The sequence below is a fragment of the Erpetoichthys calabaricus genome, chromosome 11 (assembly GCF_900747795.2).
Source record: "Erpetoichthys calabaricus chromosome 11, fErpCal1.3, whole genome shotgun sequence".
NCBI classification, from domain to species: Eukaryota; Metazoa; Chordata; class Cladistia; order Polypteriformes; family Polypteridae; genus Erpetoichthys; species Erpetoichthys calabaricus.
This window is the reverse complement of record NC_041404.2, coordinates 11,469,556-11,487,330: the sequence shown is the minus strand read 5'-3', so window position 1 is coordinate 11,487,330 and position 17,775 is coordinate 11,469,556. Positions and strand designations below refer to the sequence as shown.

The following is a 17,775-nucleotide window of genomic DNA, read 5'->3' as shown; positions in this document are numbered from 1 at the left end:
CTTCCTTGATTGGTGTGCTTTTTAACAAAAGAATCTGCATTCAGAGAGAAAGGATCAGAGTGGCACTCACGTATAGCATTTAAGTGAGGAATGCGTCATGAAAAATGGCTGTTCTATGCAGTATGGGTCAAAAGTACAAGGTGCTGCGGTTTTTCCGTGTATGATGTGATCAGCCTACTTAAGACAGGCATATCCTAACTGGTAGTACTCTCCATATTCCATTGTACTAGAATCAAATTGCAGTGTTCAGCCAACAATGGTGCACTATGTGGTAACCCGAACACTACAGGGTATTCAGTACACAGTCATGGTCACATATTATAAATGCATTTTTTTTATAGCAGAGCCTCCCTCACAGGTTCATCCACCTGGGTTCAAATCCTACACCCACATGCTGTCTGTGTATTTTTGTTTATCAGTGTAATCCAATCTTCTATTTTCCGAAGATGCTCATGTTAGGTTAACTGATGACTCTAAACAGGCTTGGATCCTGCCTTGTGCCCAATGTTGCCAGGTTAGACTTTGGCCACTTGTGACCCTGAACTTGATGCAGTGGGTCGGAGATGTTTAGCTATGAATCTTTACAGTGTTTTCTTTTACCTGGTTCATTCTGGGCAGGTCTTTAATGGTTTCCTTCTTTGACTCCTTTTCCTTTGCCCACATTCGCAAGTAGTATTTGTAATCTTGAGGTTTCTCTTCTGAAAAATATTGCAGGGCAGATGAATACTCATTTGTGTGCATATCTCAGAAGAACCAAACATTACATTCATTTATCAACAATTCAAAATTCAAGTCATCACAGAAAACGCCTTTAATTAACAGAGATAAAAAAAACAAACAAACTTTATAACACTGGTGAATGTGATGAAGATGACATTCAGGACAAAGGATTGTGGACATTATGAAATAGTTGAACAAATGATGATAATATAATATACAAATTATACAAATTAGTTTATATATATATATACACATCTCTATTATAATAAACAAATCTTGGGATGAGAGACGAGACTTTCTCAGACACTTTCATGTCCCGCGAGATGAGACTTTGTGCCAAGAGATTTAACCATGCCCAGGGCTGGAAATAAAAGACAAAGAGTAGATGACAAAGTACAATGTCGTAAAGAATTCAAAAACGTTGGCACGATGCAAAGCAGGTTAGAGATAATGGAAGTAGGAAAATTCTAAAGTCTCAAAAAAATGATAGTAAAGATCGCATTAGTGCAAACAAACAAAAATTATTACTCAGTGAAATAACATAACAGCGGAAAGAGATCGAATATATTGTTTGGATTTAAACTTTAAGTCGGAGACTTGTAGATCGTCTAATTTGTGTTGCCATCCGGGAAAAGTAGTGTTTCTTCCCAATGAAGAGGCGTATCCGCGAGATTTAAAAGTTTTGTTATTTGGTGAAAGTGAAATCCCACGAGAAAAAAATTCAAGAGAAGACTTTATGCAAAGAGATTTGGAAAACTCCTGCCCACATCTAAAACATTTACAACCAAGCACACGGTTCAATCATTTCTCATTTGTGTGAATGCTATTGTCAGACACATTTCGTGTAGAGAGAAAGAAACGATATTCACTCACAAGCAGTTATATGTCGTGTTGTCACGATGTAATTCTAAACACGGAATTAAAATTCAATGCGATATTGATGAAAAGGTAAAAGCAATATGACAGAAGTATGTAGATATTGTTTGGCTTTAAACTTTAAGTCGGAGACTTGTAGATCGTCTAATTTGTGTTGCCATCTTGGAAAAGAATTCTTTCTTCTCAATGAAGAGGCCTATCTGTGAGAATGAAAAGTTTTGTTCTTTACGCAAGCGACAAAGATGGAAAGTTTCTGGCGCATAGCGCAGGTGGGGGGGTTGGCGAGCGAAGCAAGCAGGGGTCAAAACCACCTAGTATATATGTTCATGTAGACACTAGGGTTGCCAAATGATTAAAACCTTTAATCACAATTAATCACCAAGTGTCAATCAATTAGTTAAATGTTCAACGATTGTCATTCAGCAGTGGCCAGTAGACCCTTGTGAATGTGACTGCTTTCATATCAATCCCAGATATGTGACACAGTCGTCTTTAAGTTAAGGTGATAAGAAATGTCCGGCTTTGCTGAAGGACGTCTCTCAGCCCTGTTATCTTATTTTATGAGGCCTGCAGTCTGATGTAGTTTATACTTTAGATGTGCGTGATTCACAGACAGAAGTCAAGTTGTACATTTGTGGAGTGTAGTCTGACGCAGTTTGCTGCCTGATGGTTTTATATAATTGTAGATATGTTAATCAAAGCAAATACTTAACTACAGCAGACTACTGACACATATATAGCATGCAATATGTCTCTGGCCAGGGAGTTTTAGCCTTTTTTCTTGGCATAGCACCTCCTGGAATTGAATAGTTTGAAACATTAAAATTTTCTAATAGTCTTAAATTCTGAAGTACTGAACTTTGAATAGGAACAACCAAAAGTGAGATTTCTTACCTCCTACCCTCCACCTAATATTGCATTTAGGGATTTTAATAAGCGAGTCCAGAGAGTTTGTGTGGTTGTGTATGTCTTTTATTTTTTGATAGGTACATCAACAGTAGCATAGTTTGATAAGGAATTCAAATTTGCCTAAAATTTCCATACTTTTAATTTATGGATGGGCGGAGTGGTGGCTCTGAGGATAGGGACCTGTGCTGGTAATCGGAAGGTTGCCAGTTCAGATCCCACACACGCCAGAAGTGACTCCACTCCACTGGGCCCCTAAGCAAGGCCCTTAACCTGCAATTGCTCCATCCTGGGTTTGATGTTAACCTGCATCCAGCCCTGCAAGCAGGTTCTCCAATCTGTAGGGAAAACCTGGGGGTTGGTGACAGGATTGGCACTCCATTCACTGTAAAAAACCTCACACTGCTACACTGTGGTGCTGAGGTGTTACCCGCTGCACTCTGATCTCAATCCGGGTGGTTTGCCGTGTGGTGGGTGCAGCAACGTACCGTAATCAGCGCATGCCCCCAGCCTCTCTCTCTCTCTCTCATTAGTTTACAAAAATTATAAAGTTACATACAAATACAGATAAAAAGCAGCAGAAAAATAACTCAGGTTACATGTAACTTCAGGTCAAAAAGCAAAGAAAATAAAGTAAACTGTGAATGTTGTTTTATAAGGACGTTATTGTCAAAGTCAGCTTAACCAGTTTTGGTAAATTGAAGCAAAGTGCTGCACCTAACTTCAGTCGGCTACTATAGTTATTTTTAAAGGAAAGTTGAACACTAGCAGCAACTCTGTCTGAAACAATAGCTTTTCGCTTTTAATTAATAATACTAAAATGAATGTTAGGTATTTTAGGTATGTGTATTATATTAATAATAATTGTTAAAATTCATCTTTGTTCTGCATTGTATGTTCTTCAACCTTAGTCTGCCGATTTCTAAAACTGATGATACGTCAAACAAGTCACCAAAACTAAATGCTGGAGGATCAGAGTTGAAAGATAAAGGGCAACACAGACACGCTGAGCTTCCCGCTTGTGTGTTTGGGAGGATTTGGGGGGCGGGGGGTGGGGGGGGGGCGGAGTGTGAGAAAGAAAGCACTCACCCGAGACACTGACTATTGCAAAAATCTACTGGTCATGGCATGTGGGGGAAGACTTTGACTTGGTGCATGTGATTGGCACGAGAACAGGGGTGATAAAGAGATGAGTGTGAGACTCGCAGCAGGGGCACCATGAGACGGTATGGTGGCATTAAATAAATAAATAAATTCTTTACATATACAGTGCATCCGGAAAGTATTCACAGCACATCACTTTTTCCACATTTTGTTATGTTACAGCCTAATTTCAAAATGGATTAAATTCATTTTTTTCCTCAGAATTCTACACACAACACCCCATAATGACAACGTGAAAAAAGTTTCAGATTTTTGCAAATGTACATAAGTATTCAGAGCCTTTGACATGAAGCTCAAAATTGAGCTCAGGTGCATCCTGTTTCCCCTGATCATCCTTGAGATGTTTCTGCAGCTTAATTGGAGTCCACCTGTGGTAAATTCAGTTGATTGGACATGATTTGGAAAGGCACACACCTGTCTATATAAGGTCCCACAGTTGACAGTTCATGTCAGATCACAAACCAAGAATGAAGTCAAAGGAACTGTCTGTAGACCTCCGAGACAGGATTGTCTCGAGGCACAAATCTGGGGAAGGTTACAGAAAAAATTGTGCTGCTTTGAAGGTCCCAATGAGCACAGTGGCCTCCATCATCCGTAAGTGGAAGAAGTTTGAAACCACCAGGACTCTTCCTAGAGCTGGCCGGCCATCTAAACTCAGCGATCGGGGGAGAAGGGCCTTAGTCAGGGAGGTGACCAAGAACCCGATGGTCACTCTGTCAGAGCTCCAGAGGTCCTCTGTGGAGAGAGGAGAACCTTCCAGAAGGACAACCATCTCTGCAGCAATCCACCAATCAGGCCTGTATGGTAGAGTGGCCAGACGGAAGCCACTCCTTAGTAAAAGGCACATGGCAGCCTGCATGGAGTTTGCCAAAAGGCACCTGAAGGACACTCAGACCATGAGAAAGAAAAATCTCTGGTCTGATGAGACAAAGATTGAACTCTTTGGTGTGAATGTCAGGCGTCACGTTTGGAGGAAACCAGGCACCGCTCATCACCAGGCCAATACCATCCCTACAGTGAAGCATGGTGGTGGTAGCATCATGCTATGGGGATGTTTTTCAGTGGCAGGGACTGGGAGACTAGTCAGGATAAAGGGAAAGATGACTGCAGCAATGTACAGAGACATCCTGGATGAAAACCTGCTCCAGAGCGCTCTTGACCTCAGGCTGGGGTGACGGTTCATCTTTCAGCAGGACAACGACCCTAAGCACACAGCCAAGATATCAAAGGAGTGGCTTCAGGACAACTCTGTGAATGTCCTTGAGTGGCTCAGCCAGAGCCCAGACTTGATTGAACATCTCTGGAGAGATCTTAAAATGGCTGTGCACCGACGCTTCCCATCCAACCTGATGGAGCTTGAGAGGTGTTGCAAAGAGGAATGGGTGAAACTGGCCAAGGATAGGTGTGCCAAGCTTGTGGCATCATATTCAACAAGACTTGAGGCTGTAATTGCTGCCAAAGGTGCATCGACAAAGTATTGAGCAACGGCTGTGAATACTTATGTACAAGGGATTTCTCAGTTCTTTTATTTTTAATAAATTTACAAATACCTCAAGTAAACTTTTTTCACGTTGTCATTATGGGGTGTTGTGTGCAGAATTCTGAGGAAAAAAATGAATTTAATCCATTTTGGAATAAGGCTGTAACATAACAAAATGTGGAAAAAGTGATGCGCTGTGAATACTTTCCGGATGTACTGTATATAGCTCTTTTCACTACTCAAAGCGCTCAAATTAAACCACAGCTCAATGTGGAGACTCAAGTCCAGTTGGTTTCAGTCTCATTTTGTACCTTTTGTTTTTTTTTTTTTTTGTTACGTCATATACCACCAGATAGTCATTTGTGTTGTGGCAGGCGGCCGGGGTCCATGCCCAGCCGGGACGACCATGCACTCTATATTCAGGGGGAGCAGCCCTGGATAGTGCAATACCTCCCCCTGGATGCTAGATGGCTGCCCCCCTGAATTGGAGTGGTGCCTCGGTTTTCCGCAGGGCTCCGTGGGAATTGGAGTTGGGTGCAGCCCTGTTGGGTCCCGCAGGCACTGCCAGGGGGTGCTACAGCTGGGACTCCTGAGCCCTTATGGGTAATGTATTCACCACACCCAGAAGTGCAGCCGGAACGCGGCAATCAAACACCTGGAACACTTCCGGGTGAACTATAAAAGGGCCAGCAGCCACCACTCCAGGAGCCACAATCGGGAGGAGGACGAGGTTGCCAGGTAGGAGTGGTGGAGGAAGAGAAAGAGTGCTATATTGTGTGTATTGGTGCTTGGGACTGTGTATTGCCTGTGGGACACGGGGAAGACGTGCGCCCACAGGTGAAGAGAAAAATAAATGTTTTATTTTACACGTGCCTCCATGTGAATCTGTGTCGGGTCGGGCACATACATAGTGCCTTTTCACAGTGTACAGACTGCTGCTCCCATGTACATTGATACGCAATTACTTTTATACAAAAACTGAAGAACATATTCAGGTACCTTGTAACAGTGCTACAGCTTAAAGGGCTCCATTTCCCAGCTGCCCCGAGGGTATTCCTGATTGGACATTTGAGGAGAGAGCAGGAACTACTGGGGACAAGAAGGGCCAGCGGGAATCTTAAAAGGGAGCTGGCTAAGCAGTAAAGGAGGTCAGTTTTTTGTGTTGGTGTTCACTCGTCTTCTTGTCTACAATACCAACTGTGGAATATCGTTTATGTCTTGGATCGCCGTACTTGCAAGGATGTACGGACTGTCTTGTGCCTGTCTGTCGTGTGAGTAGTGTTGGATTGGTCACCGTGCTTCATCGGAGGGGGCGCTCTCAAATCTCATCACCCCTCACCGCATCAGGACTACCAGTAGGACTGTTTTATATGCTGCTTACAGAAAACTGATCCCTGGACCGCCATTCTTTTCCTTCTTTTCATTTTATCCATTACTGCTGTATTTGGACTTTATTAAGGACTTGGTTTGCGAGTGTTTACTCTTAGATGTTTATTGTTGTGTTAGTATTTAATATTGTCATGGGGGAAAGGGAGGCTTATCTGTCTATTTGTTGCCTCTATGTTTGTTTCATTTAATATACAGCTTTATTAGTTTATATACTGTTATTTCGTGTCTCTGTGAGTCGTGTGAGTTGGGCCGAGGCTGGGTGCGTTCCTGGGATCCCCACCAAAAAAATAAACAAATCAACGTCCCTACAATGGTATGAATCTGAGGGGCTCCTGACCACTACAGCCTATATGTTTCTTTAAAAACTAGGCAAATTAAAGACAATCTTTAAAACTGGAATTTATTTTTTTAAATAATGGGCTGCAACTCCCATTTTGAAAACCTTTGGCTTAGCTAGCATTGGGTGTTCATTAACGCTGTTATAGAAAAATAACGCGTTGTATCTTTGAAAATTAATTGCATGCATTAACATCTGAACTTTGACAACCCTAGTAGAGGCCAGTCTAAAAAAAAAAAATCACATTAAACACAGATGACTCAAAGAGTTAATTCAATCCAGGAGCTTAATGTACATATACAGTATCATAAAAAAAGGGCTGTTGCGAGGGATGAGGAGATCATGTAAGGCGGCACTTTGGTAAGAGCTGACATTTTCATGCAAAAGTATTTAATTTTTTTTTTTCTAACATTACAAATGAGTTAAAAGTAGAGATTAAGAATTACACATACGTTCAGTGCATTGGTTGTAGTGTATATTCTTTTCAAAATAGTACAAAATATTTTCATTCATTTTAAAAGTTTAAATTTCACAGAATGTTCACACCGACTCACCACACCATGAATATCTGAGAATCAAAATGGTGCCTGTGCTTTCTGAAGCTCTGTGACAGTATGTGACATTGGAGTTCATCTTCCTGACTTTCACGTATCGTACCGGGTATATATTGTTTCTATCTTTTTGAAAAATTGAGTTAATTTCTGGAACATTACTAAGGTGTCGGTCACAAGTACAGTATAAGTTTAATGTCTTTTACGTTTGCACTGCATGCCTTTAGTTAGTTAATAAGGGCAGGCTTGCCGGGTAGTGGGAGTTCTGTATTGTTAAGTCCGTATGATAATATGTATCGTGTATGGATCAACTGTACTGCTTCCATCCCAACATGGGGTTATGGGGTCGAGGGGAGTGTGGTGGGCAGCGGGATTTTACTTCAGGCAGCATTACTTCACACAGCAGCCCTGCATGTAAATGTGATTATCAACATTACCTGACACAGCAGGTAGGAGTATTTCAAGGGAAACACAATGTCCATTTCATTATGGTGTAATTCTTACGTCATTTAGTTGGACTTTTTCTCCTGCCTATCTTTGTTTTCTTGGCACAAGTGAGAGAACTTCACTGCATATGTAATGATTACTCCTACTGCACCAGCAGAGAGAATGTAACCCTGTGACCTGGAGAAGCCAAGTACGCCTTTTTGGCCAAAGAATTCCTCCGCCATTGGAAAAGAAGACATTTGTTTCTTCTGATAGAGTTGTAATTCAGGAGGCACTTGCGACGAGACGAGACTTTTTCCTTGGGACGAGACGTGATCTTTTGAAGGGAGACAGAGACACTTTCACTTCCCGTGAGACGGACAAGTCACGTCATACACATACATACAGTCCAATGATACACATGGACAGCAGGTTAGAGAAAATGGAAGTAGGAAAATTCAAAAGTCTCAAAAAATGACAGTAAAGATCGCATTAGCACACACTGAATATATTACTATGGGAAATAACAGCGAACGAATTGTAGATCACACGTGATGGCGGCAGCAGCACGCCAGCAGCTGCTCAAGCAAAAAGGAGTTAAAAAAATGTATTTGTTTCCCATTGTATCACCATTTAAGAGGGGTTTCGGAGAAGTGGCCGCTGGCAGGGGGCAAAGCCCCTTAGTTATTCTAAATATAAATGTTTACCTTTTTTGTTCTTGGCCTCATCATTCTCTGTGCTCATCCCAGCTTCAGCACCTTGCAAGCTCACTCCTGTGGGAACACAAAAAGGGAACCAGAAGACATTTATTATGAAGATTACCAATCAATCCATTTTATAAAGTGCCTTTCATGGTAATCATTACCATCATGCCCTGTTATCTGAACAGGAGTCAACAAAATAAAACAATGTGTGTTTTATTTTTTTATCCTTAAATGCCTTCTTTATAGTTTGAAGGAATCCTAAACAAATAATCTGAAAAGCAGTGTACAAAGCAGCAGAATGTCGGTCAAGCTTATATACTATGCTCTTTAAGTAAGTGTTTTCATCTTTTTAATCTGACATTGTTCATTTTTCATTAAGAAAGAAAAGAAACCAACCTGAGACTCCCTCTTGCATCAGGAAGTCCAAGTCAGAGAAGAAAGGAGAGTCTAGAACAGGATGAAAGGCAGAAAAGCAAGACTGAGAAAAAAGACAGAAGGATTATGGCACATCATAGCATGCCAGCCTTTCACTCCCACCCATGTGCGATACTTCAGAACAGACACTTTACACTGAGATTTCAAGTGGATTACAACTTGTATGGGCACGGAGCAGTAAATAAGCCTGCAAGACTCAAGAGGTCAATAGTCATATCCTTTAAAGCTGTACACAGCACTGTAATATTGTGAACAAATAACCTTTAATTGAAACAAATTGTAGTAAAGCATGACTAAACCTGATCAAAGTCAATAAGATTAGCCCTAATTCCCTTGTCTCATGTTTCCGTCAGGCTCACCTTGTGAATTGGAGTCATCTGTAAAGAACTGAGTAGCTTCCTGTGCTGATTCAGCTTCTTCAGAACACAAAGCTGGAGAAAAAGAAATATTTACCACTCTAAGAAAGCCATAATCAAATATCCACTGGTGACACCAAAAAACACACATGCAAAATATCATTCAAAGACCACACTTGATGCTTTTGTTAAATTTATTGTGGCTTAGGTGTGTTTGGGTTCACACCATCAACCGACATATTTCCAGAGACTGGCAAGCACTCCTATATGCACATCACTTAAGTCAAGGAATAATAAAGAACACAGATAGCATCATTAAGACTCCCTTGCACTCCACTGAGCGTTGTTTGCTAAAAGTGTACGTAATCTAAAGGCAGACTTACCTGCTGCTCTCACTATAAAGGAGAGGTACTTCAGATTGATGGGTTTCATTCAAAAGAGGCAAAGGTTAGTTTAATTAATAAACTTGTTTGTACTTTAATCACAGGACTTCAAAGAGTGATATCTTTTAAAAACGTGTCTCTTTCATACGAGTAGCTGCAGCCTCACTCTGGCTCCAGAGTCCTCAGTTCAGCTCCCAACTACAGTATGTCCTCATTCCTGCGTCTGTGTGCGTTTGTCTGCTCACACTGGTTTCCTACCACATCTACAAAATAAGCCTGGTGTGTGAAGAAGTGTCTCAGAGCTCGCACAGTATGAATGGCTGTGGAGCCCCAGGGTTGATTCCTGTTCTGCACCCACTACAGCTGGAATAAGAAAAAAAAATCAGCTTTGAGAATTAATGGGGGCACTGGATAATAAAGTGTGAGGATATCACTAAGAAAAGGCCGGCTGTGCAGTGTTTTAAGATTTTCCCTTCTACTTTGATTCACATGTTATGTATAATTGGTGGTTTCACTGTCCCTGGTGAGTGGGCATCTTAGGGTTACAGCCATGGGTTCTTTTGTAGGAGGGGGCTGTTTATGATTTGTCTGTCTGTAATCATTGTCAGTTATGGTCTAACTCACCTTGTCCTGAACAGGGTCACAGCCAGCATAGGGCTCAAGGTAGGAACAGACCCAGGACAGGGGGCCAAGTCCATCGCAGGGTGAGCACACACACACACACACACACACACACACACGCACACACACGCACACACACGCACACACACACAGAGGAGCATGCAGAGGAAAACCAGGCAAACGTGGGGAGAAAATGCAAACTTCATGCAGGGAGGCCCTCAGTCATAAATCTTGGTCTCCATACTGCGAGGCAGCTGTGCTACCACTGTGCCACCAGGCCACCCTTCTCATAAATAGCAACAGTTTTCATGTATCCGTTTTCCTATTTTTTCTTTTCTCATACGTGTATGTGATTGTATACTTTCATATTGTTATGTATCACATCTTAATCTCAATAAATAATCAAAAAAGTTATAGAGAAGACAGAGACTGATCTGTGACAGAGCTAAATGTTTTTTTTTTTTTTTTTGTCTTCTGAAAGAACTTGCCTTTAACATTTTAAAAGCGTACTTAAGCCAGATATTTATTTCAGTTGTCAAGAATTGCAATGAGGCTGCAGCTTTTTTATTTGGAATTCTTATTTGTTCATAAGTTTGTATATCTATTGGTGGCTAAAAGCAGCATCATTCTTTACTTTCTGCTAAAAGTTCTTATATCGGTACTCGGCATCCGCCTACAATGTTCATTAAGTACTCGGTGCTGGTGTCAGTGTCCAAAAATGATATTGGAGCATACCTATTAAAACTCTAAACACAATAACGCACACACCGTTCACTGATAATAATGCAGATTAAACATAGAACAAAAACAGTAACAAAACAAGTACAGCATAATTAAAGGCAAATAAAGAAATCCGACTCCATAAAAGATTATAACCAGCAACCCTAAGCATTTTCTCAGAATCGGGACTAAGAAGTCCCCCAGGAGGGACTCGAGGCTGAGCAGTAAACGGCTCAGTGGATGGCCAGGTGGTTTTTCTGAAAAAGGGTCTTCCCACAGTGTAAATGGGCCTTGCGCTTATCGTCTCAACAATGCACTGCTGTCCCTGACCCAAACGAGGACCATTAGAACACTCCATGACCTAACGCTCACTTTGAAATGCAATTCTAATATTACAAAGCTAAAATGGCTGCAGAACACAAGGGAATCCAATTTAGCAGAAAAAAAATCAATAATAAGAGAGACACAGACACAGGCAGATGAGTACATCTGAATCAAATTTCATTCATTACATAGCTTTTAGTAAAACTGTGCATCTTTATACAAAGCAAAACAAAATCTAAAAGCCATAATCAATAGCTTACCAGGGGGCAAGTGAAGTTTATAAAGCGTTTTTAACTTCTCTGTAAAATCACCGTGGTACATTCCACCTAAGAAGAAAATCAACAGAGAGAAAAGTCGATAATTATTAAGGACAGAAGTGTTTATTTACTGCAGGACAATGCTCCAAGGTCAGAGCTCAACATGGAGTACACAAAGGCTGTACATCATAAGAATGATTACTCAGTGTTAACATTTATATTCTAGAAGGCATGCACTTTGACAGAACTAAAACAGAAAGAATTCAGAAACGAGTCCCCTTTTAAGCTGCTCCCGTGTGTATCACAACAATAAAAAGCTCACAATCAAACAGCTCCCTTGCCACATCAGGTTGTTACTGCCTTTTGTGGTATTTTTTGATCACTTTTAAGTTATTGCATTTTCACCATTTTGCATTCTCCATTATAATAATCTTTCCATTGTTGTAACTTGCTTAATTTAATGTCCATGAGTCGGGGGGAGCCAAAGTCTAATGTATACTTTTCTACTGCATTATACCATGTTTTAAATAGTAGAATATTGAATATACAGTATTTGTGTTTAACTGAATAAGACGTGTTATTACTGATTCAACAAGCAATATAATGTATTTAATGGCTTGTTAGGGTACACTTTATCAAAAGAACATGTCTGCACTTTAAGGGAAGCAAACAAGGGCAAGGCTGGCCCCTTCTCTGGGACACACAATAGTGAGATGTCTTAGATGGCCACGAGTCAGCAGCCAGGGCTGTCACCAAACAGCAGCTGGATCCTTGTTTGTTTCCCAGGTGGGGTGCTATTTGTCTGTTGGTCACAAATGGATAGTGTACTACCTTGGCGTGAATGACGGCGTATGCAAGAGTGTCCTGTAATGACTGTCTCCCCCTTTCCGAGTGGATCTTTCCCTGAACATTTTGGTACAAAATAGGATGCTAGTTGCTTTGATCCTGAACAGGAAAAAGTTGGGTTGGAAACACATGATGATGTGTGATATAATTCTTTTTAATGCCAAAAGTAATTGGTGACGGTACAAACAAAAGATATTAAACCAGAATGTATCCAAGGTAGGAGATGAAATAATCAACTGAAAAAGTCTGTAAACTACAAGACCTGAACTGGGAGCTAACTACACACAGTAAGGTGTAGGCTAAAAACAAATCAGAAAGTCATAATCTGCTGGGTACCTGGATGACTCCAGAATCAAATAAAAGCTGACAGGATTCCATTACAAAAAACTAAAGAATCTAGAAAAAAGTAAGAGTGACTATAAAGACAAAAAGATTGCCAATTGAAAAATGAAATCGAACAGTGGTTTGGTCCTGTGGGAACCCCATGGCTGCAGGTTTTTATCCCAGTCACTGTCACAATCAGTTCCTTAGCAATAAGCAGTGCAAACACGGGTGCAAAGAACATTGAATGCTAAAGGGGAAGATTACTTCACTGCCATTTTCACTTGTCTGCCCACTAACACTTACCAATGAGCAGACAAGTGAATGCGGCACTCAAGTTATTGCTGTCCTTAAGCATTCAGTGTTGTCAGCACATGGATACAATTCAAAGACCAAATTCTAAAGAAAAGAGTGAATTAAAAAGAAAACAGCAATGGAAAATTAACAATATATAGTTCCAGCAAAAATATAAATATTTCATCATTTCTTAAAATTAGATAATAAACAGATCAATAAACAATTACGTCAACCGAAACTAAGGACGCACGGATTGTGAAATTGGCTTAAATGAAAACCTGCAGCCACATAGGATCTCCATGACTGAAATTGGGAACCACTGGACAAGACCGAGGGAAAGCTGTGATCCACTGAAAGTGTAACTTCAGAATCTAACTAAGTTTATCAACATTGTACCTGACTGGAGTTTATTATTCAAGCCAGTCCCAAATGAGATGGGTGTCACAAACTGGGGGCAGACTTGTCTCTAAAATGTAAATGTTTACAAATTTCTGTGCTAATAGACATAACCAAAATCAGGTAAAATTTTTCAGTTTTCTAAAAAGTAAAATCATTATTTTACTTTGATCCTTCCTTAACTAATTCACAAACAATTTCATATAAATGATGAGCACCAAGTGTTTATTTGCAGCATAAAGTCTTAGAGATTTTTTCTTGAGCAAAGTGAAAAGGGGAGATACTCCTTAGAGGATGATGATGATGTGCCAAAGGCAGGTTAAGAAATGATCAAGTGTGGCTAAATATATATATACTAGCCAACCCGTGGCGTAGCATACGCCGCATAATTATTTATTGATGGCTGAACACTTCCTGAAAGACACAGTTGTCCAAATGGGGTGGGTTTGAGGATACGACTAAGTGAATGAAAAAATGGAACTCTGGAGAGAGCAGCATACAATTGTCTGTGACTGAAAACTGGTTTTGGCAGATACAGGCATATCTTTTTTGAAAGTTTGGCCCTGTCCCTTATTAATTGTCATTGCGAAGGCCAATCTAACAGCCACAGGGGTTCACCAGGACCAAGTTTGGGAAACACTGCTGTACACAGACGGAAGCGACTCAGGTGAGGAGTTGAGGGCGGGCACATGAGCAGGCAATTAGCATGCCTCAAGAGCGAGGGTGGACGTGGGAGAAAGTGACTCAGGAGGAGGGTTAGAGTTGGCTGGCGGGGCTCTGTCTTGCATGCGTGTGTATCCCATGGTCGGGCGACTTGGTGGATTATATATAGAAAAGCAGCCAGAACCGAAAAGAACAATGAAAAGTCAACGTGGCTCATAGGTGCATGTGGACTGTAGCAGAGATGAAAGCAACTGAGGCGGTGTTTAGTGAGGTGTTACGTGCTGGGGTGGACTCGGGAGGAGGGTTAGAGCTGGCTGGCGGGGCATATCCCATGGTCTTAGAGTTGGTGGGCGGGGCTCTGTCATGCATATCCCATGGTCTCTGTCTTGTGTGCCATGGTCGGCTGCTTAGTGAATTGTTGGTGGGCGGGGCTCTGTGAGTTGGCGGGTGTGGCTCTGTCTTGCGTGCGTCTTGCTTGCCATGGACTTAGTGAATTATATATATAGATATGCAGTATACTTAACATGCTGTCACAATGGCTATTTTATGATGTGGCCGCATACGAGTGAAACACACAAACAAGCTGAGCCTCCAGTCTGTGTTCTTACTGAAATTTCTGTTCTTCTCCTAGTGAACAACCAACCTTGAAGAACAAACTCCATGCTAAGTCCACATTATAAAAGGGAGCTTTGATATTTTATCTGCATTTCAAATGACCAACAGAAAGCCTGTCCAGAGAAGGAAAGGGAGATGAAAGCCTCATCCTACTTTTATCTGCCTCTTGTATGAGCTTCATTCTTTCAGAGATTTTATTTAACTGATGGTTTAATCCAATGAGATTTACAAATCTGAGCAATAGGTGCACAGGCCAGTTAAGTGACATGCTCAGGGTCGCACTGTAGCAGCGCTACATGACTTAAGAACTTCAACTCCTGGTATACATTACTTACAGTGAGCTGTTCTCTGGATTATCTCTTCTGCATTATTTTCACATCATCAGCTGCTGTTTCATATGGACAGTGTTTTGGGCTTTGTGTTTATCGGGTTTTGTTGTATGTGTGATCGCTGGCAGGGCACTGAGGGATGGATTGTTTTGTTCGTTATTTTTTCTTTAATACATTCATATAATGATTACTGTTTAATCCATCCATTTTCGTGTCTCTGTGTGTAAGTGGTGCTAGTCGACCCATGGCTGGGTGTGTTCCTGGGATCCCCACCAAAAAAATAAATAAATCATCATCCTTGCAGCAGCTTGAATCTTCACAGCACTGTGTCCGTTACAACACTGTGAATCAGTGCCGTGGATTTAACCAACAGCCTTTTACAGCACTGCTCAGTCGCTTAGTTTAGGCCACATTACCTGCCAATTTAGTTATAGAGGAGGTGTAGTTTTCTTTTAGTTTAACATATTAATATGGCATTAAATTGAATGAATAAGTTCAAATACGGTGGCAAGTGTGGCATGACAAAGTGTCAATACTGATGTAGCTTAATTATTTATGTTAACTGTGCTAAGTGTACAAATAACCAAATGCTGGCACTTTACCCTCTAGGTGCTGACCGGCTGAGACTTCTGTGAAGGTCTCAGTATCCTGTATACGTATCAGGAATTTTATTATTCCATGTGTTAGAGCCAATTTCTTGTGTGCATGAAAGCCATGTTCAAAGGGCTCTAATCAACATGCCCTGAAGACTGAAAATGTAGACATATAAAGCATAAATACTTTGTGCCTAAATACAATACAATGTCAGCTCCTAGACAGCATAGAGATAATGACCACATGTGATATCTGGATGGGCCACTCATACCACTAAGCGAAAGAGAGAGCAAAAGGATGGCTTAAAGGGAAACAAACACGTACTGCAGATGAAGACACCAATGTGTTCATTTTAATTATTATAAACCTCTCATAAACAGTTTGAACAGAAACAATGCAACCAGCACTTGACCCTATTTACTTACTGAGGCCTGTGATAAACTCCTTAAAGTTGATAAGGCTATCTTTATTTTGGTCAAGTAAGCGGAAGAGACGTGCAGCCAGGGTAGGGGTATGTAGACCACAACTCCATGGGGTAAGTGTGGAGAACAACTGAGTAAATTGCATCACATCGATACGGTACTGCTCCAGGTAAGGAAGGCTAGGATCGTGCCGCTCTGCTACATTCACGCCTGCTGCTCCCCAGTAAAAACTCATAATGTGTTTCGCCTGAAAACCATTGAAAGACAGTCAGTGTCAAGGTTTCTCAATACCTGGAAAATAAAAGCAATTAGTAAAATAAAGTCAAATTAGTCTAATCATGAACAGAGGTATATAGAGAACCTGCAATTGATGCTACATCATAAGTGACCTAAACTGAAATCAATTCAGTTTGTAGAAATAAAGCAGTTATTTTTCACCCTGTCACTGGTGAGGAATCACTCAGGGTCCTGCCTTTCTCCATTTCACGTCCTCACATGGAGAGGTTTGGATGCAAACCCGGGGCAAACACTTATCAGCTGAATGACAGGGAAACCCCCTGGCCACCAACTGAACCCGCAGCCACGTGATTACTAAATTGTAGCTGGGAGGGTAGACTATATGACTCAACCACAGGCAGGCGCTCTCGCGCTCTCTCTTGTTTCACTCTCCCCTCCTGTGAGCAATACCATATGATTGTCAATGGCGAGGTAATTCCTACTGATTAGCTGGTTGAGCTCTCGCTTCTGACTTGGGGGCACCTCGGTTTGCAGCCAGAGTCTCTGCGACAGGATGTGAAATGGAAAGAGTGAGACTTCACAAGTGACAGAATCTGAGTGGCCTCTTCAAAAAGTACATGTACCTAAAAGCAAGCTGGTCTCTGAAATTGTGTGCAGCACAATAGTAACAGGGGCATATCAATTAAAACATGTTAAAAATTTGTTCTTCTTAAAAAAAATGGCTCATCTATAAATGGGGGAGGTCATTCTGTTCAGATGAATTCACTCAGTTTCCTCAAGTTTTGGACATGGAGCACCTCTGCCAATTGGTACACTACAGCCAAGAAGAGATGACTATGATCAAAAACTATTGTGAGATACCCTGAGGCAACCCAATGATATATCAAGGAATCCACAAAACATGAGCCTTTCCATCCTAACCAGTGTCCAGTATGTGTGGTTCTTAGCTCATTGCTACACACCTTTCTCATCATTTGCTGACAACAGTAAAACTCAGTTCGGTCGCCAACTTTAATAAGCCAACTAGTCATTTAGCCTGTTACAATAACGGGCGCTAGAACAGTTGTGCATAAACATTAGTAGGAACAGTCTATATTAAATGGCAAGGGACTTTGACCTCATTCTTTTTGTTGGTCGTATTTTTCTTTCTTTCAGCCTTTCTTTTGTTGATGTTTACTTGCTGAGCTGACTGTTCTTCGTGGGCTGCCGTCGTGTATTGTGCGTCTTTAATTTTCTGTGACAGTAATACTGTCTTGTACGTCCATAATATACCTTTAATTTTCTCTGGCGGTAATACAGGCGTGCGCATCGGTAATATGCCTTTAATCTCCTCTGACAGTAATACTGGCTTGTATGTGGCTGTAATATGAGTCACTGTGTGTTCTCATAAACCTCATTCAGGACCA

The 17,775-nt window shown here is 41.2% G+C and overlaps 1 protein-coding gene across 1 annotated transcript in view; it reads right to left on the bottom strand.

Moving 5' to 3' along the window:
* The window catches only part of LOC114660160 (TBC1 domain family member 9B), an 81,751-nt gene that overhangs the window by 3,565 nt on the left and 60,411 nt on the right, over positions 1–17,775 (bottom strand). Inside the window, exons 16-21 of the mRNA XM_051933757.1 lie at positions 16,136–16,379; positions 11,653–11,718; positions 9,348–9,419; positions 8,950–9,000; positions 8,557–8,622; positions 601–698 (exon numbers count right to left, since the gene is read on the bottom strand). Of these exons, the coding sequence (XP_051789717.1) occupies positions 601–698; positions 8,557–8,622; positions 8,950–9,000; positions 9,348–9,419; positions 11,653–11,718; positions 16,136–16,379 (597 nt within the window). The remainder of the gene's footprint in view (positions 1–600; positions 699–8,556; positions 8,623–8,949; positions 9,001–9,347; positions 9,420–11,652; positions 11,719–16,135; positions 16,380–17,775) is intronic.